General features: G+C 41.9%; 1 protein-coding gene and 1 long non-coding RNA gene across 2 annotated transcripts; both read left to right on the top strand.

Annotated features, from left to right (window-relative positions):
* On the top strand, positions 1-27,386 carry TRUB1 (TruB pseudouridine synthase family member 1). Its single transcript, XM_083505018.1, has 8 exons — positions 1-525; positions 4,612-4,707; positions 5,608-5,663; positions 15,718-15,799; positions 21,721-21,793; positions 23,262-23,401; positions 24,732-24,788; positions 26,874-27,386. Exons 1-8 carry the CDS (start codon positions 381-383, stop codon positions 27,086-27,088), a joined length of 864 nt encoding a protein of 287 aa, XP_083361144.1. The 5' UTR covers positions 1-380; the 3' UTR covers positions 27,089-27,386.
* LOC310707708 lies at positions 15,816-20,937 on the top strand. The gene is made up of 2 exons (XR_014526678.1): positions 15,816-17,504; positions 18,670-20,937. It is a non-coding gene; the product is annotated as an uncharacterized lncRNA (long non-coding RNA).

Raw genomic sequence — 27,386 nt, 5'->3', positions numbered from 1 at the left:
TTCTCCTTTCAAGCCACACTGTTACCGTCAGTGTGTACAGTTGTCGGTAATAATAAGAACAACCAACATCGGCTGTGGGTTGTTTTCTAAACCCTGCTATAATAGCAGCAGGGGGAAAAGACTACAAAACTACAAGTCCCACAAGCCCCTGCTCCCGAGTCCCTCGGCGAAACCAACCCGAGGACTACAGTCCCCAGAGTGCTCTTCGGCCTTACAGTTTGCGGGCGAGGAAGTGGCCGTTTCTCTTCGCCGTTTTGCCCCGCGGTGGCCGTTGCTTGCTTGCCTGCCGCTCCTCCTCCCGTCGACCCACGTGGGCAGAAAACGGCGCCGGGACTCGGGACGCAGCGAGGCGGCCGGGCTTCCCCACTGTGCTCTCGCCCATGTCTGGGACGGTGGTGGAGGCCGTCCGGGCCAAAGCAGCTGCCGCTCAGCTGCTGTCTTTTAGCGGGCTCTTCGCCGTGTATAAGGCCAAGGGATGCACCTCAGCCGCTGTGCTGAACCGGCTTAGGGCGAAGCTGATGGCAGGTACCACTGAAGGGGGAGAGCAGAAAGTCCAGGGAAGGAGGGGGAGTCTGGGCCAGAGGTGGGGAGCCTACGGCCCTCCCGAGACGACCAGGCTCTTCTCAACTCAGCAGCCTGCGCGGCGGCCGACAGGTTGCGGAGCAACATCTGGAAGGCCTCAGGTTCCTCATCTAGGCAGGTCCTAAGGCAGGCATAGGCAAACTCGGCCCTCCAGATGTTTTGGGACTACAACTCCCATCATCCCTGACCACTGGTCCTGTCAGCTAGGGATGATGGGAGTTGTACAGTGGTACCTCGGGTTACAGACGCTTCAGGTTACAGACTCCGCAAACCCAGAAATAGTACCTCTGGTTAAGAACTTTTTTTCAGGGTGAGAACAGAAATTGCGCGGCGGCAGCAGGAGGCCCCATTAGCTAAAGTGGTACCTCAGGTTAAGAACAGACCTCCAGAACGAATTAAGTTCTTAACCAGAGGTACTCCTGTAGTCCCAGAACATCTGGAGGGCCAAGTTTGCCTATGCCTGCCTAAGGCGTGTGAGGAAGTAGTGGAGTTTAGTTGACTCGGAGACTCTGAATGCTGCACAACCCTTTTTTTCATTATTTCCTCAGCGCCGGATTTATGTGTAAGCTAAACAAGATATAGCTTAGGGCCCCCCAAAAAAATTAAAGGACAAAAACCCCCTGGATGTACATTTCCAAAATATAAGATAAAGAACAAATAAATAAAACCTACATACAGCAACAGTGTTTTGTGTTGTATAGGCTCCTATGATGTAAGTAATGGGCCCCACCTGCTAGCCTGCTCCCTAAAATATCCCTGGTTTGCTCATTTCTATATATAGGGTGCCTACATTCTGCATGGACTGGTTGCATGGCAACATGTGCAAATGGTTTTAGATACCTATTAGGTCCATAAATTACCATATAGCATATATTCAACACAAAAAACAGTGACAATTTGTTGTTGACAAAGGACAGCTGGACATGTAAAGGGCCCCATTACCTTCAGTAGCTTAGGGCCTCATCAAACCTAAATCTGGCACTGTTTTCTATACACAGTGGTGCACTTTGGTCATTTTAGGCATTGGACAGTGGGTATTGCTTCCCTTCAGGTAGTGCTCATTTCTTGCCCGCTCCCCACCTCCATCCACCTAATTGCATTCTTTACAACTGCTTCATTCCTACACTGGAATAATAATAATAATAATAATAATAATAATAATAATAATGGCAGTAGTAGCAACAGCTTGGCAACCCAGATAATTACAAAGAAAGACCCTGATAATGTGTAGTTTCCTGTCTTAATCTCTTTCATCCACTTCTGTCTTAAGCTCTTCTAAATGGTGTTTGTGCATGTATTTTCATTTTCACGATAACAGATTGCGATGGTGGATTTTTCGTTTCTTTTTCTGCCACATCTGTAATACAGATTTTCCAGAGTAACTATGGCATCCCTTCAAAGGAAAACCCAGTGGTTTGTTGTTGTTGTTTTTTGTCATTGGTAACTTTCAAAAGAACAATAGTCTTTGATTCCCACCCCACAGCTGTTGGCGGGGGCAGTGATCTGCCCATCACATTTGGTCTCCCCTCCTGCCGTCTATCTGCCATTCTCAACACTACCTCCTGGGGAAAAACTAAAAGCTTTTTTTGTAGGGGTTCTTTGATGGTGTGGAACTGGAGGTGAGGGAACACATCAGGACACAGTGTGGAGTACACCAAATGCTGGTCTGATCCTGCTGGCATACCAGTGTGTTTGCTGAGCAGGTTCAAGTTCTGGTTGGCTTTGGCCTGCCACCTCTTTGCTCCTCCCATGATGCAGTCAGTAACCAGCCTCAAACAAGGGGATTGACGTATGGAGCACTAGAAAAAACGATCATGCTGGGTGTTGTACTGATACCTACCTGTTTCCCACCTATCTTGTCCATAGCGATGTGGGGCCTCGGACTTGGGCCCAAATTCTGCGGGTTCCATTGTCTTTGCAAACAGGTGCAAAGAACAAATGTCTCCACACTTTATCTGATCTTCCAGTATAATCCATGGAAGTCTGACTTGATGGATAGCATTTCTCACTTCACATTTATGTCAAGAGTGCTGATATGGTTCTCCTGTTGCAATTAACCCAAGATGCAGAAAGGAGTTATGTATCTGTGGCATGCCTTTAAAAAAGCATCCTAAACCTTCTTTTCTAACCAAATGATTGTGTAGCTTCTGAGGTTTCTTTTAATATTGTCAACATGCCTAATTTGGAGCTGAATTTGGGGGTTCTAGAGTTGGGACCATTTGTATCTTTGCATGAGTATGTAAGGTGGATAACTTTTATTTGGATGTTCCTGTTGAGGGAAAGGCGAGAGCTTAGATATGTCCTAAAATATCCAAATAGTGGATGCTGTGTAAGTGTTCTCCAATGAGAAGCCAGTTTTTGTAGGGACATGGCCACATAAACACACTACTAGTCATATTAGTTGCCTTGCTGGAAAGAGAAAGTTACCAACATATTTTGGCAAAATTTATGAATTATTTGCAATCTAGCTTTGTTTCTGGATTTACCACCATTTCTGAGCACTAAGTTTTTTTGCATGTACTGGGCCCATTGATTTAAATGGGGATGGTAAGCATGTGCTCACCCTCGGTTTGTAGGAAATAAAAAATAGACCAATAGCAGGTAATAGTTAACAGCAGTTTATTATTGGCTTCTATGAAGTATTCATTACTAAAGCACAAATTCAATTTCACTTATTCAATTTCAGATGCATCGGTTTTGTTGTGATTATTTTTTTGGATAATATACTGCTTAATCCCCTGCCAACCTAGCAGTTCAAAAGCACGTCAAAGTGCAAGTAGATAAATAGGTACCGCTCCGGCGGGAAGGTAAACGGCGTTTCCGTGCGCTGCTCTGGTTCGCCAGAAGTGGCTTAGTCATGCTGGCCACATGACCCAGAAGCTGTACGCCGGCTCCCTCGGCCAATAAAGCGAAATGAGCGCTGCAATCCCAGAGTCGGTCATGACTGGACCTAATGGTCAGGGGTCCCTTTACCTTTATGCTGCTTAATGGCCAAGCGGGTTGCTAAGTGGTTTACAAATTATAAAAGCCAAATACACAAAAACCAATTTAAAAGCAAGATTAAAATACACAACAAAGCAGTATCATAAAAAAGGAGATCCAGGTCATGGGATCAGGAAAATGCTTGTGTAAACAAGAGCCAGTGGAATGTCAGTATAGGTGGCCTCTGTATTTTGCCTTTCTTCCAATGCATTTGGAGCAGGGTTTTAAACACACAGCAATTAAAAAAACCCACACACAGGGACTTGGTTAAGGTTTGTACCTGGGTTTTGCACCTGTAGATCTGCTTCAGATCCACCTTTCCCAGCTTGGTACCCTCCTGGTGTTCTGAACTACAATTACAGTACTATGCTGGCAGTGGCCAATAGGAGCTGTGATCCAAAACAGCTGGAGGGTACCAGGTTGGAGGAAACTGGGTTAGCTACTGCATCCCCTGACTTGAGCACCACATTGCCATCTGCACGCAACCTTGTAGCTGGGAATGCAAGTGCAGGCAGGGCTTTCACAGTGTTATCTACAGAACAGCGTGCAATCTCATATCGTTTCTTTACATAGCCAGCAAGGGACTTTGTTGTGCATGTAGGCTGCTGGATCCAAGCCATTATATGTAATTAAATGTGGGAAACATATTGAGAGACTGCTGTGCACTGTTGACAACATTGGAAAAATTCTGTGACTGTTGCTAGTTATGGTTTTATTACTGTAACAAATCAGTAAATGTGATGCTTCTTGTACGTTGTTGGGGAAAATAATGCACCCTGTCTGTTAACTATTAAAATTATTAATTATCTGATGCCAGCTTATGGTAGATATGAGAACAAGCTCTAGGTATGCTATTCGTTTTATGATACGACAAATCCTAGGATTCTGATTCACAATTTTCCTCCCTCCTTGGGATTAAACTGTTTCCATTAAATTAGTTGTGCCACTTTGGTACCTTTCAATGTGAACGGCAGATTTATGTGCCTTGTTTGTTATTTTTATGAAGTTCTATGAAGCTTTTTATCCTTTGGGATCTTATTTTTTCAGAAACCGGTATGCCAAAGCCTAGTAGAAGGAAGAGGAATAAAATGTTAAAGATTGGACATGGTGGGATTCTGGATAGCAGTGCTGCAGGAGTGTTAGGTAATTTGCATATTAGCAGTCATTTATTTATTTGCAATGTCCCTAGAGAACTCTCTCCCACTGAAGATAACTTGTCTGCCACATTAGCAGCTTTTCCATGTGAAATTTAGATGTACTTTTTCTTCAGTCCTGTGCAGATGGCTGGTTTAAATAGCTGGTTCCTCTGCTCCTGGACTGCCATTTTATGATGTCCATTGATTTTATGGTTTTTATGTTATATTTTCTGAGGTTCTGCCATCATACTAAGCTAGTCCAGCTGTAGTTTGTTTACCTGTTCACTCCAAAGCAGAAGTGCTTGGACTGAGTACACCAGCCTGCAGCTTGTGCCCAGTACAAAAGCATACTTTAAGGCCTAGCATTACATGTGAAGCCAGCTTTTAAGTTCCCAAGGTGGGTTGCAACATTATGCAACATTAAAAACAGCTTAAAACAACAATAATAGAAATAAAGCAGGTCCTTTTTTCTGTTATTGTAAACTGGGCAAATAAACTGAATTACCGTATTTGTCTTTGCTGGCATTCCTTTTTTAAGCCACTGACGTTGGAGAAATGAGTACTGCTTGCTTAGTCATAAATACTGCAGACTCTTTAAAATAGTTCGGAAGGACCCCAATGTAGATTGATGGTCCTTTTAGTAATACATTGCACTTATGTGCATTGCTTCTTGATGCACCATACCCCACCCCACCCTGACATACTGGAAAAATGAAAAGCACCAGAGTATTTTTCCCCCTCCTAAAATTTCTTCTGTCATCGTTTTCAATCGATTGACCCTGTTAATGGAAAGTGTCAGAATTGCGTGAAATAATATTTGTTACTGGCATGATGTTTTACAGACAGCAGTAGTGAATACAGAGGTGACAGGGGCAGTTGTTGAAGTAATGTTTCTCTTTGTTAACAGTGGTTGGCATTGGAAAAGGAACTAAAATGCTGAGCAGCTTGCTGGCAGGTTCTAAGGTAAGGGAAAATGGGGTACTTCATGTTTTCTGTATGTTTTCCACCTTAAGTGAATAAACTAACTATGAATAGGGAGGTGAGGGCAGACACTATTTTCAGATAGCAAAGACTGGGAATCACACTGATCTTTAAATTGCTTTGACAAAACAAGTCTGTCTAAAAGAAGTGAGGCCTTGAGGCTTAACCTACATTGGAATCCTGGCTGTGCACATTCTGGTTAATTCTTTTAACGGTTAATGCTTCCTTGGCTTGGATCCTAATATAACGTAAGGAAGTTCACAGCGGGAAAGTCTCCTGTCACTTCCTTCCCTTCTGCACCACTCTATGCTCCATTCCATGCTGTTTGTGATGCTCCCGCAACCTTCTGATATGTTTTTTAGGGGAAAGAGAAGATGTGAAACTGCTTCTATTAACTTATTTTAAGTCAAAATATCTGATAGGAAGCCCATAAGAAAAGGCAGCAACAGAGGTTGGTCCGCTAGGGTGGATTGCGGCACTGCCCCACTAACTTCAACCGGCCATTAGCTAGCCTCTCCCCCGGCTTAATTTCTCACTTGCATTCAGTCCAGGGGGAGCAGTGTCTTATCAACTTCTCCTTTCTTAGCCTCGGTGTTGCCCTTGTAGAACGGAGCAAGGAGGAGGATGGGGCAAAACTGGAATGAGTTGGCCCTGCCTTTCATTGGTTCTGACTCTGCCTCCTGTTGACCTTGCTGACTTCCACTCTGCCAACCCCAGTAGACGCTAGGCACCACTTCTTGAGTAGAATTCTGTATGTAGCTGATGATCTGTGGTATGGAGGCTTTTCAGCTTCGTATTCACTGTTGGCAGTAGCCATAAACTTGCAGGGTGCAGAAATAGTGCAATTAATGTGCATAATGTGTCAAGGGAGGAAAAGCATAACATAATGTAATCTGCATGAACACGCTGGACGCAGCTGGAGGACATGTTACACTTCCTCTTTGATACAGCGTATGAAATTTCTGGTGTGAGATTAGAAATGGCAGTTCCTTGGTTGTTTTGGAAATTATGCTTGGTTAATTGAGATCTCAATTTATACACACTGGTGAGTTTTAATACTTACCCGCAAAATATATGTACTGACAAAAGAGAGAGCTTAGTCCTCCAGGGCTCAAGAAATAAAATTAGAACTTGGTGATCATTGGGGGTTGTATCCCACATACTGCTAAGTAAAAGAGAATTAGCACTGAACTTGTTTCACTAGAGGGTCATCTTGTGAAAGAGGTTCCACAACCAGATAGCTTTGTATATAGAGAGGATAGGAGCATAAAAAGGTAGTTTAATGAGACTTCAAACTCACACAAGCTCTTGCACAATGGCTCCATCAGTGCTTTTGCTGTGTTGTATTCATCTGCCCAGCATGGAGAAATGGACCTGTTCAAGCACAGGGCTTGCTGAATGACAGTATTGGATGCAACAGCTCAGCTTCAAAAGTGAAGCAAAGAGCCGCTTAACTTTGAACTCCTACACTATCATCTTGCACAGATCTGCTTGGAAGTAAGTGGATGATGTTGGGTGTTTCGGCCCTAAAGGTGATCTGTTTATTAAAATTCACCTTTGTTGAAGCTGGCTAGTAAATATGCTTTCTGGCTCTGGAGAGGAGGTGCAAATAGTTGTTAAGATGCTTTAATTGCTGCTGAATAGTTTGAAACGCTCTTAGCTTCCATTTCCCAAATTTATTATCCCAGGACACCTGTTTACCTATTTTTCTGGTGTGGCCCTATATTCTCTGACAACAGAGATACCTCATATCTGGCAAAGCTAGCTGTTGTCAGTGTTAGCTATGACTAGATACAGTGGTGCAGACTTCTGCTACTTCATACCATCTGTGTGGATTCATTTGATTACATTGTGCATTATCCAGTTTTAGCTTCTTCCATATAACAGTAGTTCTACTTCCCTCAAGTAGGTCAGACGAGAGTGATTTCACTTTCCCCTGAGAATGAGAGGCTCAGTGTGAGTAATCTGTACTGTGATCTCCAATGCACTAACTAGTTGAAAATCCGCTCTTTTAAAATGGGCTCTCCTAGGCTAGCTGTTTTTTATCTGAATCCCCAGGAGCTTCACTGACTTGCAGAAGATTAGAATTGACTCCCCTGCATTAATTGCAGCTTCTTGTTTAAGTGATAGGTGAATGAGCGTTTGATCTCAAAGGTTGTCATCTCTCCAGAGAGAACCGTTATCAAAATGTCACCCGGATAACATCAAATCCAGGCTCCCAGTGGCCTCAGAGGTTAGGGAGGAAAAAGATGAACAGAACAAGGGGTTTACTGAGCTTGCCATGGTCTTGAACAACTCAGATATTTTTTAATAGTCAGTTGAATTTCCCAGGGATCCCCAAATGGGTAATGGAAGCCACTTTAATTAGTTGTCTGAAATGAAACTGTTCTGTTTTACTCTGACACAAGCTTGCTGTCAGAGGGGCTCGAGGAACATAATGGCTAATTTCCCTCTAGACTGAGACTATTGCTGGCTTATAGGTTTCTTGTGGTGTCCTTCCCTGGTTGCTTTTTTCCCTTTGCCTTTTTTAGAAGCAGAATTCACCTAACACCCCTTGACAGGTAGTGCATGCATTTTGTACTCAGGTACACAGAAAGATTAGAATTAATCCAAAGGTCAAAGAGCTATTTTTCACAAGACATTTAAACCGGTGTGGCAAAATCAGCTTGGATGCTGCATGGAAGTAGAGAGTTAAATGATGAGCAACTTTCTGGTTGGCAATCTTGACTTTGTATGAAAAACAGAATCATAGAATTGTAGAGTTGGAAGGGGTCCAGAGGGTTATCTAGTCCAGCCCCTGCAATGCAGGAATATCAGCTAAAGATCCACCACAGATTGCCATTCAACCTCTGCTTAAAGAACTCCAATGAAGGAGAGTCCACTACCTTCCAAGGGAGGCCATTCCACTGTCAAACAGATCTTACCATCAGAAAGTTCTTCCTGAGGTTTAGTCAGAATCTCCTTTATAGTAACTTGAATCCATTGCTTTGCGTCCTAGCCTCCAGAGCAGGAGAAAGCAAGCTTGCTGCATCACATTGTTAACTCATGTGTAGCTTGTGGTCCACCAAGACCCCTAGATCCTTTTCACATATACAGTCATACCTCTTGTTACGTTTGCTTCATTTTACGTTTTTTCACGTTGTGTCCTGCAGTGACCCAGAAGTACCGGAAAGGGTTACTTCTGAGTTTCGCCGCTCGCGCATGCACAGACGCGCAAAATGGCGTAACACGCATGCACAGACACGGCGAATCGCAACCCACACATGCGCAGACACGGGTTGTGTTCCTTTCATGTTGCGAACGGGCCTCCAGAATGGATCCCGTTCGCAACCAGAGGTACCACTGTACTGCTGGCAAGCCAGGTGTCCCCCATCTTATATTTGTGAAGTATTAACTCATTCTCAGGTGTGTATTGTACAGCTGAAGCAATACTGAAAGTCTGTGGAATCTCTTTGTTAAACTCCTGAAAATAATCATTGGTGTGTGGAAGACAAGCATTGTAAGCATGGCTTAGAAAAAGTATACAGTCATACCTCGAGTTGAATGTGCTTTGGGTTGAGTGTGTTCGAGTTGCGCTCTGCGGCAACCCGGAAGTAACGGAGTGCGTTACTTCCGGGTTTTGCAGCTCGCGCATGTGCAGACGCTCAAAATGACGGCATGTGCGGAAGCGGCGAAACACGACCCGCGCAGACGCGCTGTCGCGTCTTGCGTTCCATTTGGGTTGCGAACGGGGCTCCGGAACGGATCCCGTTCGCATCCCAAGGTACCACTGTAATGAATGTCTGATGTTTTTAAATTTTCTTTTTGTTTCCTATTCCATTACAGCGGGAATTTAGTATCTGGAACAGGGGTGGGGAACCAGTGGTCCTTCAGATGTTGTTAAACTTCATCTCGCATAAGTCCTAACTGGCATGGCCAACAGTGAAGGCTCCTCTTTGGAGCAAAGTGGAATATAGCCCATCTAAGATTCTGAGCTCCTCAGACCTTGAAATCTATTGTCTAGGCTTTCTCCTGTCACCCACAGTCATTATTAACATATTTCCACTGACTGAGAGGCTTCCTAGATGCTTCTGCCCACCTCATCTGTCTAGCCAGTCAAAATAATTACTACCAGCAAGTCCCGCCTCTGACTTCACAACTCTCTCCCATAGAATGCCTTGAGTCGGGCAGTGGGTTCTGTGGGTGTACATTGCCCTTCTAAACCAAGTTTAGAGATGTTTCAGTTTAGTTAGCCAATGTTTCTCAAACTTGGGTCTCCAGTTTCTGTTAGACTACATCTCCCATCATCCCTGACCGCTGGTCCTGCTAGCTATGGATGATGGGAATTGCAGTACAACAATAGCTGGGGACCCAACATTGAAAAACACTGAGTTAGGCGCTAAGTTCTTATACAGTTGCAATTCTTTTGTGTCCATGCCTTTGCAGGGGGGAGAATGGGAAGAAAACCAGAACAAATTTGGCCCTACCCATGTTCCCACCCATGTTACCTTATTGGCCCTGCCTACATAACCTTGGCTGCCCCCACCAGGTCCAGAAGCTATCAGCCACCACTAATGACCATCTGGAGAGGCACAGGTTCCTCACTCCTGATCTAGAGCTATGGGAGCCTGTAGCTCAGTAGACAGGTTTGTGTGTCTCCCACAAGACCTTCAGGAAATAGATCCATGCTTATGAAATAGGATTACTATGGAAGGGGACACTTCTATAGTGCCTTTTATATATTGAATGGGAGTAACTGGTAAGAGTTAGTAATGCATTTGACGGCTTCCTCTAAAAAAACATTATGTTGCTTTTGGTAATTGCTAGCTTTTGGTATTCTTCTGGACACAGTGCATATGCAGGGATGTTCACTTTTGCTAACCATTCTTAACACAATCAGCTATTTGTTCTAATGGAAATGCTAATTGATGGCAAAGATGTATATTTTAGAAAGAGGCAGTTTTACTGATGCTTGGGCAAAGCAGTCTTTCCTGGAACCCATTAAGCACCTGTAGTGTGCAAGTAATTATTGTAAATGATGATAAACAATTTCAAATTAGATCTGAGTTTGCATGAATGTATTTAAATAAGTCTGCAGAATAGCTTTGCTAAACAAATTAAGATTTACGGATACTTTATCTGGGTGACTTGCTGCTCTGTGGTATATAAAGCTGAATTAGCCTTTCTTCCCCTCCTTACTGCACTCAGTGCTCTATTTTCAGGCCTGTTCAGCTGATGGTTAAATCTTCCCATAAGGAGTGAGATTTATGATCATGCTGCCTGCTGATAGTCTTTTACAAATGACAGCAGCTGACAGAGAGTTGTTTCTGTAGTGTTAGTTTGGTGATGGTTCAATTTGTTCATACAAGTCATTGTCCACTGTTGCAGTCATCAAGGGATAATACACATGCATATGTGCACAAATCATAAAAGTACCATTATCCATTGGTTATCTAGGAGGAATACTGATGCCATGACTTACAAACAAAAAGCATGCAGGCTGCGAACCCATACACATTTTCCTTGGAATAAGCACCATTAAAAAACACTGAGACATAATTCTGAATAAACATGGACAGCTACTTGTCAAGCTACTTTTATTGGTGCTGCTATGATAAAGCAAACTGGAATCACTTTCATGTTGCTAACAATGGAGCTCATTGTAGGCACAGGGATCAAATGGAACAGGCTTCTGGCTTTGGAAAGATTGTTTCCGGAAACCTGGAATTTTGTATAGCAGGTGTAGGGTGATACAAAAACTGTGAAGATTCCCCATGGTCCACTGATGTTTTCAAAGCAAGGAGCAGCTAATACGCATTAAGTGAGTGTTCATTCTTGCTTAAAAATGTATGACATGCTCTGCTGAATCACATCAAATTCTACGTAGACCAGCATCCTTTGCAAAATACATAGCACTAAGTGGTCCACCAGAAGTTGGCCAATGGCCTATTCATGGACCACAACCTATTTTGACTCTGCTTTGGAGTCACAAAGCTTTCGTACATGTAAGGTTTCAAAAGCTATAGAACACATTATAATTGCCACAGAAATACCTCCAAAAAACATCCTTCCTATAGCAATTCATTTTTTGCTCTGTCAATAGTGTTGAGAAATTTGGAATTCACATCCTTCACTAAATGTATTTTCATTCACTGGAAGGGCAAGATACAAATTTACTAAACAGATTAACAGAGGTTCTGTTAACACAGAGAAAGAGAGACACCATGCAGATGCAATAGCAAACCATAGTTTTCTCTTACCTGTACAAACGGCAGCAAACTTTGAGTTTGTGTATGTGAAGAGAGTATGTGAAGTCAGTAGATTAGAATATTTCCACATTAGGGTAGCAACAACAATAACTTGCCATTGTATCTGAATGTGGCAGCTTATGGTTTGCTGCTTATAAGCCAGGTTCTCAGAACTAAAGTCCAGATCCTAATTTGTCATTAAATAAGGATCAATAATTCAGGTGCTTATTACTTCCCCCTCATACAGGAGAAGGGAGGTTCACCTCCATTAATGCATGTCATGGAAAACCATGGTTTGTTGCATCTCAGTGTAGTTTTTGTAGCATGAATTCTTGGCATTCATCTGTCTTGAGAGACAATGGAGTGCACCTCCAGGAGTGAAGTCAAGCCCTTGCTTTAGCAGCACTGAAGTGACCCCACTGAGGTGCAAACCTGGGCAGTGTGTATGGAGGTCCTGGGCTGCCCAGACAACAAGACACCCCTCTCGGCCTCTCTGATGTGGTACGGAAAGCAGAGCAATATGTTTGGTATCAGCTTGGCTGCTGAAGTTGCCAGAAGAAAATGTACAAGATGCCATCCAACCATCTGAGGGACTCCACTCCAAGTTTGTGTAGGGCTTTACTCTGTAGCCTTTTCTTCTCCTGAGATTTCCTGCAAAGCAGCAGAACTTTAGGATCAGAGTTTTCCCTCTCCTAGATGGGATACCTTACCAGGTTGATGAGCCCCATTTGCCACTGTCATGGATTATAAACCAAGGAATAATTGTATTGGATAGATCCAGGTCTAGTTCTCGCACTGTTGCAATTTTAGCATGCAGTCATCGTGCTAAAAATCTAGTAAGAGTTTATCTGTTTAATAGCATAAATAATAATAAAAACCTTAATAATAGTATAAATTAAAATGTTCTGGCTCATATTATTAAGGACTCTTGCCTGCCTCACTGGAAGTCAGGTCACCCTGTGAGTTAATCTAGTCACAAAGTAGAGGTGGATATACAGGGTCAAATGATCCAGCTATACTTGTAGTTCTTCAGCAGTGACAGAACAATTACAGCATCTTGCAGTAAAAGAAATTTAGTGCAGTGTTAGTACAAAGTCAGCTTTTTCTCTCCAGAGAAAAATTATTCTAGAAGAGAGTTGTAATGTTTCTTGGTATTAAGACATCATGTTGACTATTCGTTAAATTTAAATTTGCTCCGTTGTCTATAACCTGCTCTTGGCTTTAAAGTTTTACTCCTTGGGTTTGACTTGCTGGGTGCATCTATTTTCATTATCTAATCTTCATTTTAAAAAAATTACTTTAATGGTGTTATTGAGATGGAATGATGTCTGTAGTCTCCCTTTTCATATCTTATGTAGAGAAGGGGCTTTATTTTGAGTTTGTGTTACAATATCTTGGATAAGAGGGCAGATGAATAATAATATAACATACTTATTATTTAGGAGTAAATGATATTTTTGTGGGATAAATAAATCATCCTGAAATCATATACTTTTTCCATAATCACTTGCTTATGTAGTGTAGATGGAGGATAATCTAACAACACACGTGAGCTTGTCCTTTTCTGAGAATTTATAGCTATGCTGGATTCCCAAACTCATTGGTTCATCATGGGTTTAATAACCCTTTGGTTAATTGGTGCTGCTCAGAGATACTTTTTAAGCAGCTGCACTACATAGTCCAGCCCCCCTAATATACCTTGCAATGCTGAGGCAACTCTTGGATCTCACTCTCTCTTTTTTTAATCACCAGCATCCCTAAAAACAATGCTGATCTAGGGAACAGTCTGGGTTGCTTTAGCAGTTGGGGGCAGGTGGTTAATTTTCTTGTTAACTGTGGCTTAATTGTTACTTGCTAGTGACTGAGATCTTGTGTTCATAAAATCTAAGGTCACACCTGATTATATTCAATGCAAGCCAGAGTAAGATTATGGTGGAAGTATGTGAAATTCTGAACCATGGCTAGGTAATCTAATCGTTTTCTGCACTCTGATTCCGTGATTCATTGCAGGGGCAGGAACTCTGAGCACATGGAGTTCTTGTGTCTTCAAGGTCTTCTCCATTCACTGATGGTTGCTGTTTTCTTCAAAGAAGCCCAGGGCTTCCTAACTGAAGACTATCTGCTTTTTTCCTCACAACAACTCCATGGGGTACATTAGGTTCAGTGAGATAGTGATTGGTCCAAGGTTGCCTAGGGAGCTTCACCAGTGATTGAGGATTGGCATCCAGGTGTCCCTAGTTCAAGTTCAGCATACTATCTACTATACTAGCTTCTGTGGAAGGGACAGATAGATGGGAAGCGTGTATCATGAACTTTTCCATCTTCAGACATAAATTATACCTAAACATACCTCTTAATTCTGTGGCTTAAATATGCTTGCTTAGGCATCAGAGCAGCATTTTGACTATTCATTAACCAATGCATTATTGGGAAATCTTATTTACTATCTTATTTACTTCAAATATGCTTGTTCTTGCTTTCCCTGTTTTCCTAATGATGGGAACTGCATGTTTAGCAGCAGCTAGGACTATCTTAGCATACCTCATCTTGCATGAGGGTTTGGTTCCAAGGGTTACATGTATACATGGAAAGCAGATATAACAAACGCCTGGAGCCTCCCACAAAGCAAGCCAGCCTGACTTCTAGAAGGTAGCCGATAAGGAAGAGAGCATCCCCAGTGCTCCCAGTGGGCCTTGCTCAGCAGGGTAGACTGAGAGCTTAAAAGCTTTTCATGCCAGGTCTGCTTGGGGTTACCCAATGCAAAAAGAGGTTTTAAGCTCTTGGCCTTGACTCTTGGGCGGAGCCTGCTCAGCACGCCAGCTCTGGTAGTGTTAGGGATGCTTTTGCAAGATCTTACAGAACAATCTGACTTCCTGGGAGATCTCGTGAGAGTATCCTCACCACTGCTAGAGCTGGCACTTAGCAGGCCTTGCCTGGAAGCAAAGTAAGAGAACTTAAAAGCTCTATTCGCACTACGTCTGCTTGAGGCTACCTTCATGCTACACTTGCAAGGGTTTGGGGTGGAATGTGCACGCCCAGCAGCAGAACCAACACATCGAGTTGCGTTCCTCTACCTGCTTTGGTTTTCATGTATTCAGCCAAATGCCTAGGCTACACTTGTGTACATAAATGTGCACACAAACACACATACACACATGCATATACTTACTAAAATTGTGATGCAAAATATTTTTGTGTGTCTTGATTCTAAATATGTAGTAAGCTTTTGTAAAAAAAAAAAAGGCAAATGTGGCAAGCGGTGCTCAGTTTGACTGAAAGCTCTGTGCCTCAGTTTCAATTTAGAGATAATATTCTTCCACTTTTCCTTGTCTGTATTGCTGCCTGTGCTGTTTCCTTTTCTCTTTCCAGAGGTGATGGCATTCACAAAGGGAACTGAAGTCATCTCCATCTCCTTCTTTCTCTCAGTTTTTTTCTTTTTTATAATCTGATTTTATAGCATTGTGCAATCCTTCTTGATGACAGGCTCACCAAAGCTGACTGAGTGCATTCCTGTGTTATATCTACCCTTGATTTCACTAAAATATTCTAACATTTAGTATTCTTTCATGGGTGTGACTTACACTTTTTATAATATCCAATTAGTATACTTCTGTTTTTATGAGTACTCTAAATCAGAATGGGAATGTGCATGCACAGGAATAGATTTGTTCATCTCCATAATTGTTTCTTTTTTCTGAATTGTCTAGCTTGGTGGCATGGTATAAACTCAAGATGCTGGTGATATTTTTCATTAAACCTCTGTTGCCCTCCACTCCGTGTTTCACACTAATTATTTTCTTCCCTTACAGAAATACACAGCTGTTGGGGAATTGGGAAAGGCAACTGACACATTTGATTCTACAGGCAAAGTAACAGAAGAAAAACCTTACGGTAAAGAATCACATAACGTGTTCTGTTCTGACTGTTTGACTGCAGTGCTTTGTTTAGATTGCAGCAAAGATGGTGTCAGGCTCAGGTTTGTAGCTTATTTTTAAAGGAATTTTGTTAGTCTAGCTGACAGATTAAATGGTTTGCAACATCTTTGGAAATGGGGATTCTTTGTCAGCTTTTAAGATGACTTCTGAGAAACTGAACTCAACACTTGAAGGTCATATAAATCCACAGACCCCTAGTTACTGAGCGCATCACTGTAATTAATCAGCAGGCATTTAGGAACTGTAACTCTCTGCATATGTTAGACTCCAGCTCCCAATATGCCTGACTGTTGGCTGTACTTACTAGGTCTAATGGGAGATGTGGCCCTCCAGGTGTTGAACTCCCCAGTTTCCCATCCCTGGCTTTAGTTGCTTAGCTTCCATTTCAGCTTGGTCCGTTCCCAGAAACCACCAGTGGATTGTGATTGATATTGCTTCTTTTTTAGATGAGGAGTTGGAAGGACCCTAGCTCACTGATAGAGTGCATGCAAAGGCTCAGTCCTGGCATCTGAGTTAGGGTCTGAAGCTGTGGAGAGCCAATTCCTGTTAGCATGAACAAGAGTGATCTGGATGGTTTAGTGCTCTGACTCAGTAGAAGTGAGCTTCCCAAATTTCCTACCTCTGTTTCTGCATGCATGTGGTGTGGATGTAATGGGCATTTGTGCTTTTAAAAGGTGGTATGTTGTGTGCAGGTTTCCCTTGACTAAACTTTCAGAGATCACAGAAGCACAGACTTGTAGAGTTGGAAGTGACCATGAGGATCATCTAGTCCAACCCTGCAGTGCAGGAATCTTTCACCCAACATGGGGCTCAAACTCACAACCCTGAGATTAAGACCCTCACGTTCTACCAACTTAGCTATCCCCTCCTGAGCTGTGTTGGGATAGCGTGCACTGCCTGAATATCCCCAAGCTTGTGCATGCACATCCTTGGTGTCTCAACTTAGCTTGGGCACAGAGTATGAGTATGGTGTCATGTTTTCTTCTGAACTGACGCTCTGCAATCAAAGTACTACTATGTGTGCTTTTAATGAGGCAAGAAAGAAAAAGCATGTAAGTAGTATGTTGGGTGTAGAGGAATTGGGGTTGTAATCACTTAAAGTTCCTGCTGTGGGTATGTAAGTATTTGTGATGCCTGTTTGTGAGGTGATACCTATAAGGCTTCTTGCTCCACTAACAATAGCCATAATCATAGCATAATGGGATGACCATGAGTTAACTGTCTATTGTAAATGTTTTCTTTCATTCCACCCACCCTAGGAGATGATCCTTCTGTGGTTGGTAATGCAACGGGGGAAGTTTCCAGTTCTTACTACTTCCTCAAAGTAGACCCTTCTCTTCAGATCTTTCTATCACCTCTCAGTGCTGTTTTACATTTCAGACAAACAGCTAAATCAACAAATTCATCCAAGGAGGAGAACAAGAGCCTTTTAAATAGCTGGAATGGTTGCTAGGTTTCTGCTTTGTTGCGTGCCTTGCTTTTGGTCATATGCAAAGATGCATCTCTCCTGTGCTTCTGAGAAATAACATGCCACTAATTGCGGAGCAAACTTGCTACTACTCTCATTAATTCCTTCACAACTTAAAGAGAACAGAGCTATAGATAGCTGGTCTCCTAGCAACTGCTATGCAACCCTCTGTATTTATAATACCCAGTAACAGGTAACCATGATAAATTATCTTCTGTTGCCTTGTGGTGATAAAGGAGGTCTCTGTGGATTTTTTTTTCTTTACTCCTTTTTCTTGCATGCAGTATGTTCTCACTTTTCCCACACCTCTTAAAATATAATATTGCCTCACAACTTATACTGCCTCACAGACCTACCTTCATTTTAATTCATGTCTGTTGCTTGATTCATTTTTAATGCTGAATGAGCAAACTAGCCAAAGACCCAATTCAGATATTATAAGCCAGGGCTGAAGAACCTCCGGCCCACAAGCCTAATAAAGCCTGGAATATTGGCCCACCAGGCCATTTTGAGCAAATTACACCCACTTTTGCCCCTTACCTGATTACATATATGATGTCAGGTATAGAAAACTTCAAGCCATGACTGAATTTCTTTTAAAAATCCTTGATGTGGTGTACAAAAACAGATCAACAGTAAAAGCTGTAGATTAATAAATATTGGCAGACCACAATAAAATCATTACAAACAAGGCTGCCATCTTTGCAGTAGCAGCTGAAAATAATTGCTGCAGTTTTCTACAAACGTTTGCCACAAACCGCAAAAAGGATCATCCACCATAGTATTTTGATGTTGTTTTTAATCTTGGCTTGTATTTATAATTATTAGTGTTATATATTATTAGTGCTATGTTTTGTCCCTGCTTCCCTGGTGTTTGTCCTAGCAGGAGTATAGATTTGCTACCAATTTGTGATTTTTTGTACTTGTACTATTTGCTCACTTGTTTGTGAATAGTAATTAAATTTAAAGCCTCTTAAAAACAGAAGCCCAGGATAATTTGAACAGTATCTTAAAATTCAAAAATTATTTCCCAAATACAGTGCTGGGCTCAGAGTATACCCTCTTCTTATGGTGAGGTTCCTATTTTTCAAATCAAAGACAAACACTGAAATTTTAGTCCTACAAAGGTGTCCAAAGGTTGTTTGAAAATAAGGTCTTTCAGTCACCAACAGCAAAAGGAAATGTTGAAAGAGCTTCATTGCTTACCTCTCCCCACCCCATGCATGTTTTCCTTTATAACTGGTAGCAGGGATGTCTTAAAAATATCCTAAATATGTTCAGCCTTAGAACCCATAAGAGTTTATGATGTTAAGCATGTGAATATAGGTAGTTTTTTTTTATTGTCTTCTGTTTTCCAGTGTTGTTTCACTCTGCTCTTAGGCTGAGATACCCCACCCCACCCCACCCGCCAAAAGTAGCAAAACAAAAATGAAATGCGTATGACTGATATAGGTCAAAGGAAGGCCTAATAGTTACTGGGCAAACTAGAACAGGTTTTTTTCATCAGGTGAAGATGAAATGCCTGTGTTTGGTAGGTAGAAAATGCAAACATTCCCATTTGAGAAATGTTCAGATTGGTTCTTCATTTATACAGAAAAGCATTATTTAAGTCTACATATTTGGTAGAGGCAATAGGAAGTATTTAACATTGCACCAAGTTGACTGTTTTGTCAGCGCAACCATTTCATTTTGCCAGACTGAATGATGCCCCCCTCTCTTCTCCCTGTGTGTTCTCCTGATCCTTCCAGAATCAATTGCAGGGGGAGAAGAGAGGAGGAGCCCCATTGTGCAAGGAGAAGACCTTCAAAGGGCTTCCGCCAATGGGACTCATTAGGTAAATCCCGCCCATTGGTTCAGTTTAGAGATTAACCTCTAGGGCTAACATTCTTATATCAAGATTACTTAATATTAGCTATTATTTAAGGGAAACTTAATATTTACAATTTTTAAAAAATCTGATGTAAATCAAAACATCATTAAAAAATTTTGAATGATTGATTTTTACACACCTGCACCCACATGCCATGAGTCATAGGAGCTTGATCTTAGAAGCAAACAGGGTGTCTGCAACACCAGGGAGCCTGTCTCTCCCTCTCCTCATTCCCGTACATATTGTTCCCCTCCTGCAGCCCTGACTGATTTATGAACTGCTGCAGCATTATCATTAATGACACTTCATTTAGACTGCTGCTGGGCACAGTAGCAGCATCTGCCATCGCGGTTCCAAATGTTCTCTTTGTATAAAGTGAGATATTAAAGTTGTTTCCTTCCGATACAGCATAAGAGATGAAATGTTTTCTTTTCAAGGAATAACCCTCTTATCTGTATCACGAGAGCCATCTGTTCAGGAAGGGAGCTGCAAGTGCCTAGAAGAAGTAAAGAGCAAGGATTAAAGCATGAGAAGAAGAAGAAAAAGCCATTCATGATATTTATTTATTCCTTGGCAGGAATCCTTTGGGATTCACCAGAGGGAGGGAGGCTGAGCAGAGGGGATGTTCAGGTTAATAACTGCAGGAAGGATAACCAGTCCCAAATCTGACCTTTTGGTCAGAGTCCAAATATCTGTATTCTGTTGCATTATGTTCCTGAAGTCTATGTTTTGGTTTCTCCAGAAATCGGTCTTTGACGGGAGTTGTACTCAGTGTGCTTGTGATTCTTTTGAGCCGTCTCTTGGCAATGTATATGTGAGAGTGTGGGCGCATATGCTAGAAAGGCGAGATTTATATTCTGGCTGTACTGCATTGGATAATGATAACTAGATTATGTAAAAAGTGAGTATCATAATACCCTAGAATTATTAATGTGCTGGAAATCGGAACCCAGATAGCTAGGCCATTCTAAATTTTTCTTTAATCTCTCGTGAGGAAGAAAACGTTTTGTGCACTGAGTATTTCATAATGTATCTACTACATTCTCCCCTACCATGTTGCACATCCTAGTTATTAAGAAGAGTCTTAGATCGACTTGCATTAGCATACATTACAATTCGATAGAGGAAGATTTTCATAACATTACATAGCTTATCAGAAAAATGAGCGTTCAGATTGGAGTGGAAGCAAATAAGCAGCCAAATCCTGTGTGCAGAAAGTTCCGTGTTTATGGGGTTATATTTCTTTTTCTCCCTCTGGTAATATAAAGGCTGATGTGTGTTGAGAATTTTAAATCAAATAGATTTATGAATATTTTGCCCCTCTTTTGGTCCACATATCCTTGTGTTCAGGATAATGTGATGCAAATTAGATACCCCACATATCTTTTAACCTATTCATTTACTTGCACAACTATTCTGTGGCATAGGTTAAGCCATTCTTCCAAACCTGGTGCCCTTCAGGTTTTGTTGAACTACAGTTCCCATCATTCCTGCTGGGATAGCTTTGTTAGTAGCGCATGAGACAAAAGGGGAAGAGAAGAAATTACATACTTTTGCTACTTAGCCTTACTTAACTTTCTGGACTATTGCCTGACTCTTTTTTTGGACCAAAAAATGATGACTGGCCCTAATGTCATTTAAAATGTTCAAGTTGGTATTGGCTAGTCAGTTATATTTTATTTATTTAGGATATTTATATATCCAGTTCACAATGGGCAGTTCACAAATTTAGAAGCAACACAATACAAAAATAAAATAGTGAATATTAAAAACAAACTAACATGGGCATGAAGCAGATAAGGCTGTCATGAAGCAGATGAGAACAATAAAGACACGACTAAAGAGGGAAACAGCAGAGGGAAACAAAATAAATGGAAGAACTAAAAATCAGTAAAACTATAGATGTTCCAAAGCCTAGGAAAATGAAAATGGCTTCACCTGGTACCAAAGAGATCCTCAAGCCCTTTTAGGGAGAACATTCCATAACTGGGTTGCCACCACCAAGAAGTCCCTTTTCCTGGTCATCACTGTCCTCACCTCACTAAGTGGGGTAATTTGAAAAGGGCCCTCTGATTTAGATGTTAATGTCCAGGCAAGTATATACAACCGGAAGCAATCCATTTGGAGCTTTATTATTTAATACCATCACTTGGAATTGGACCCAGGAATGGACTGGAAGTCAATGCAAATGATGATGGACTGGTGTGATATGCTGATATCTACTGTCGATAATCTTGCTATTTTGGGCTAGTGGACATTTCCAGACAAAGGCAACACCATGTATAATGCATTGCAGTAATCCATCTGGGGTGTTAATAGAGCATAGACAATTGTTGCAAGACTATCTGTTCAGATACAATCATAGCTGGTATATCAGATGAAGTTGGTAAAGTACTCAATGTATTGTCTTGGCTTTAATATAAAATCCAAAAGATCAGCAGCTTTCTTCTCAATTCTCCGAAGTGCTCAAAGTTTGTCAGTTGTTACACGAATAATGAATACTGAAATGTACATATGCCCATGTTTTCTCTTTTGGCAGATTGGATAACAAAAGAGGATCTTGAGAATGTCCTGCAGAAGTTCACAGGCAGCATCATGCAAGTTCCCCCGATGTAAGTGCTTTGATAAATAGTTGAACGTCATCTTTGGGAAGCCTGCCTGCAAAATCTCATTTTGCTGGCAGTAGAAAGTGACCTCTGTAGAGCAGAAAGCTGGCAAGACAGGGCAGTCTGGAAAGAATTTATTAACTTGACAGAATTACAGCCAAGAGTGACATTGACTTGAACAGCACATGCAAATAGCTCATGATGCTGTCTGTTATGACTGAATTTCAGGCCTTTGGTCATCACTGAAGCAAAGCTTTCCCTTGCCTTGAATATTTAAACCAAAATCAAATAGTATTGCTTAATGGGCAGTGTTGCATTTTAGGACACTTTTGTATACCAATAATAGGAAGTGTTCTCAGTGAAGGTAACAGTGCTTCTTGGAGGGACACTTGAGGCAGTCCAGTCCACTTTACATGCAGTCTTTGAAGTACCAAATACAATGCTTGGCATAGAAACTGTGGAAGTGCCACCTGTTCTTGGCAAATGCCCATTCCCTTATGGATCCCTGTGTCAGAATGTAAGGGTCATGTATGAACAGGATGGTGATAAAATGTATGATTAGGTGTCTTCATCAGAGATGAGCTAATTTCAGATTGGCAGGCATCTTCTCTTTTTTATTGAATGTTAATCGTTCAACTATGCCTATTAAATTCATAAAGGAAGACCTTGCTTCTGAGAATGTGAGAAGGGTCTTGCTAAATCAAATCAAGGTCTCCTGGTGCTGGACTTAGCAAGTTTCAGCCACCATCAATTATACCAGAAACTGAACAGTGGTCCACTGGCAGACCTTCTGCCCACCCCAGAACGCTTTTTAAATGCATGACAGCAGGCAATGAAACATATATCTATATTGTCAGGGAACTGCCATCGGCTCAGTGGCGAGGGATAGAGGGGGAGTTGTGTTACAGGGAGCCTCCGAAAATCTTGCGAAGCAGTTCCCCACCTCCAGTGGAGAAGAGGTGCAAGGACCAGAGGATGCTAGAGAGAGCCTTAACACCGCGCCTGAGCAAGCCGGAGAGGAGGGAAGCACACCCCTGCCATCCTCAATCATGCGCAGTAGTTTGAGGCGCAGGGAGAGGCGGAAAAGGCTTGGGGTGACGAAACTTTTATGTTGGGGGAGGTACAAAAACAGACCACTCCCGGATTCTGCTAGCGATTGAGCCAGACATGAACTTATGACGCTCTTCATTGTAAATAGTTTGCACCAAAATAAAGCCTGTAAAAGACAGGTCGGAGTCCTGCCTGGTTACTCTCGAGCAACTGCAACAGCATCTGACATGTGTGTGTATATGAGATTTATTATTTATTTATTCACCTGGACAGATGGTGCTCCTTAGCACTACTCTGGATTGAATCTGTTGTATTTGTTGTTTTGTAAACATCTTAAAGATTTACTTGTATTGAGTGGTATATAAATATATGAAATAAAATGAAATAAATAAGAAATACCCTGTTGTATTCACTCTTTGATCAGCTATTGTGCCCTGAAGAGAGATGGACAGAGGTTGTCCACTCTGGTTAAGAAAGGAGAAGTTGTTGAAGCAAAGCCTGCCAGACAAGTTATGGTCTACAGTCTCACTCTTAGGAGTTTCAAGCCGCCATTCTTCACGCTTGGTAAGGATCCAATAATGTGGTGATAATTTAAAAATGTGAATCAAGACGCCTAGGCCAAACTAAGGAATTCTCCCATTGCCTTTTATTTTAAGTGCTGTATCAGTGAAATATAGACCACCTTTAGACAATTGAGTAACTTGGATGAACCACATGGCCATTATTTTAATGTGCTGAAGTCAACATTATTTTGACCTATGGATCTACAGTGCAACTATATACGTAGCAATGGACTATCGATGCGTACAGACTGAGAATCTCTGGGCCCTGTGTTTCAGAGAAAGACCATTAAGGACAGTAGTGATCTTCCTGCTGAGTCCCTTTTGCCAATAATCAGACAGGGATGTCAGCCATGACATGCTGTTCTCTTTTCTATCGAGTGTGATTAAAAGGCAGTGTAGGCTAAGCTGATGGATGTAGACCCAGGAGATCACAGCTGCACACTACCCCACCCTGCATGAACTGGGGAAAACACTGATTGCTCAGCCTTTGGACACTTTTGTAACTTATGGGAGTGGTTGCAACATTGTTCAAAAGCGGAAGTAAACAACTTTGCACATTTTCAAAGTGTTAAGTAAGTGTCACTTGGTGAGGCTAACAGTTTGGGGCTATGTTTGACTTGCAGGTTAAGTGCTCTCCTCTTTTGCATAATATGCAAACCGTGTTTCAATGTACTATGTAATTTCAGTGGTAACGACTTACTGCTCGGGTGATTTGCAGCTCTTTATAGCGAGCAGATTTTAAACTGTCTTGGGTCTTCCTGGATATGTGTGATGTGCGTAGACTTTTAAAAGTTTGCTCAGTGCTTTAAAACATTCATAGATGCTTTTTGCTAGCACTTCAAATAATCTCCCCACCCCTCAAGCAACAATGGATAAATATATGACCTGACATGGTATATTATTTCTTCTTCTTCTTCTTCTTCTTCTTCTTCTTCTTCTTCTTCTTCTTCTTCTTCCTCTTCCTCTTCCTCTTCCTCTTCCTCTTCCTCTTCCTCTTCCTCTTCTTCTTCTTCTTCTTCTCCTCCTCCTCCTCCTCCTCCTCCTCCTCCTCCTCCTCCTCCTCCAAATGAAGGCTCTGAAGTACTGAAATCCTGAAGCTGGTGCTGTAAAGTGAATGATTGTTAAGCCGGTGCATTTTATTCCTGTTTGCTTTCCGTTCTTCGCCAGCTTCACAATCTCACCCTCACATATGTTACAGGATGAATAATTTATATTATAACCCATAAATATTTTAATCACTCTATTGTTTGCTTAGTGCATTTTTACATTTCTATGTAAAGTAGATTTTTGTGCTATGCTGGCAATTTACCATGTCACCGTTAACATTCCAGATGTTGAATGTGGCGGCGGCTTTTATGTCAGAAGCTTGGTCAACGATATTGGCAAAGGTAGGCACAGACAAAGCACAATCGCTTGGGGAGCAAGTGTTCCTGTTAACAGAGGGCCAGATCAGCTGTCAGTATCTCTGGCTGCCAGATGTGCGCACTGGGGCTGCGGCACTGTTTGCCATGGTTTGGACCTCTGTAGCGCAAGATGAACCTGAGTGAACTGACTACAAAAGTGGTCCTTCGAGGGCAGCAGTAAAGTGGTTGGTTTGGCCATGGACTTATGAGAGAGGAGTAAGAACTCTCTTTTCCTGCAAGATAAACAGATGGGGGGGTGGAGAGGTAAGAAAGTTCCTGTTTCTAAAGGTTATGATGATAAATAATGCTTTGAAATCAGAATGCGCAAAGTTGCAAACATGATATAACCATCCCATCTGGATTTGCCCCTGTTGTTTATGATGACTTAATCAGCTTTTCCTCTGACCTGAGATGTGATCCCACAAAAGGAATTTTTATTTGGCTATACTTCACCCAGGGAGTAACATAATCATTGACAGGAGGATAAGTTCAGCCATTTTTAAACACTAAGCTCTTTTAGATTCTGCTCAGCATGAACAGAACATAATGGCTGTACACCAAGAATTATTGGTGCTCAACTTTCCTCCTTTGGCAGAGACCGAATTCAGTAAGCAGCCATCGGGTTTGAATGGCAACTGTGTAATATTAATACTCTGTAATGTGAACACTAGCTCTGTTTGGGGCAGCACTGCACATGGGAAGTCTCCTGCAGGCGCTTTTCATTTTTAAAGGAGTCTAGAAAGGTACTACATGTCAACAGCTTATTAAGGCATGCAGTTTGACCTTGTGTCAAAAATCTTATCATAAAATGTGTTTGTGTGTTACTATTGTTGTTGTTAAAATTTGTTAGTCACTTTATCTTGCCCAAGGAAACCCAAAGCAACTTACAAAGAAACAAAACCACATAGATACATTAAAACCCGGGGGGGGGGGAGCAAAACAACAACAACATTACTTCCCACCCACTTCTAAAAGGCCACTCATAGTTAGAGGCCAAAGGCCTGGTTATAGAGGAAAGTTTTTGTGTGGTGCCTAAGGAAAAATGATGGTGCCAGGCAGGCCTCCCTGAGAAGAGCATTCCACAAGTGGAGAGCCAGTGCAGGAAAGGCTTTTTCTCGTGTTGCCACCCTCTGGACTTCTCATGGAGGGAACACACAAGGAAGGGCCCTAGATTATGAATGCAGGGTCTAGGTCGGTTCATACGAGAAGTGGTCCTTGAGGTATTGCAGTCCTGAGCCATTTATAGGTTTATAGGTTAAGACTTTATAGGTTAAAAATCATCACTTTGAATTGGGCCCGAAAACTAATTGTCAGCCAGTGCATTCGGGCCAGGATCAGTGTAATATGCTCAAACCGTCTTGCTCTGGTAGCAACCTGGCCACTGAAATCTGCACCAGCTGAAGTTTCCAAACCATCTTCAGGTGCATCCCTATGTATAATGTGTTGCAGTAATGTAGTGGGGAAATGTACCCCCCCCAATTGCATTTCCATGAGATGTGCAGCGTATTTGGATAATGAAATGTTTAATGGTTAATGTTTGTATAATGTGTCAAATGATCAAAGTGCTTCAAGGTTCATTATCTAGTTGTTACCCTTACAACAACCCTGTAAGGCGCATTAGTCTTATCCCCTGCTATTGCTGAAGGGGGAACTGAGGTTGAGACAGAGTGGCTTGCCTAAGGCCACCTAGTGAGTTTATGGCTGAGGCGAGATTGAAACCAGGGACTTTCTGATTTGTAGCTCAGTTCCTTAGTCAGTACACGACACCAGATCTAACCATTTGGTATTTAAAGAATACATTGCCAAAGATGCACACTACGTGGCTTTAAAATACTCTGGGCTGTATCCAATGCCTTTAAAATAAATGATTATGACAAACATAGGTTCATTAATTCGAATGGATCTACTCTGAGTAGGACTGGTACAGGCTACAACTCTATATTCTACCATAGTGGTGATGTTATAATATATATCCCATATTTCCCACTGGGGTGCTAGTTTCAAGTTCTGTAAAATATTGGTGTGCTGTTTGCAAGCTTGGCTTTTGTTTTCTCCCTTTTGATGCTGCAGAGCTGTCCTCCTGTGCCACTGTGCTGGAACTGACCCGAACCAAACAGGGACCGTTTACCCTAGAAGAGCATGTTCTTTATGAAGACAAATGGACCATTGATGAAATTGCCCGGTCTCTGGAGTGTTGCATGCCTCTCCTCCAGGAAGAACCGCCTCGTAAAAAATTAAAGATGGAGCTGTCTGAAGAATGTGCCATGAACTTTGAAGATAAGTGATAAGTCAGGTCAAGGAAAAAGACTGAATGACTGAGATGTTTTAAGATTGCTCTGGGATTGTCTTGTCTTCCCCTGTAAATTTACAGTCCAGTGCGTGGAGGATGACAAATTACAATGCAATGAAAATGATACCTTTCTATCTCTTCTGTTCGCGCTGAAGCACACAGACACACACAAAGATGCCCAGCATTTATTTCCTTTCATAATGTCCGTACTGTGTTGTGAACTTATTTGTCAAGGAAGCAGACTCATCACTACACCCAGTAAAAGACCTTGCAGGACACTTCTAAAATTTGAA

The sequence above is a fragment of the Podarcis liolepis genome (assembly GCF_965112155.1).
Source record: "Podarcis liolepis genome assembly, chromosome: 5".
Taxonomy (NCBI): Eukaryota; Metazoa; Chordata; class Lepidosauria; order Squamata; family Lacertidae; genus Podarcis; species Podarcis liolepis.
The sequence above is the reverse complement of the archived record's forward strand: the minus strand, read 5'-3'. Positions and strand labels throughout refer to the sequence as shown.

Bases quoted from the DNA above. Each gene is read 5' to 3' on its own strand.
- TRUB1 (XM_083505018.1), top strand. From the start codon at position 381: ATGTCTGGGACGGTGGTGGAGGCCGTCCGGGCCAAAGCAGCTGCCGCT. The intron at 4,708-5,607 runs GTAATTTGCATA...CTTTGTTAACAG, and splicing joins CAGTGCTGCAGGAGTGTTAG to TGGTTGGCATTGGAAAAGGA. The intron at 23,402-24,731 runs GTAAGGATCCAA...TTAACATTCCAG, and splicing joins GCCGCCATTCTTCACGCTTG to ATGTTGAATGTGGCGGCGGC.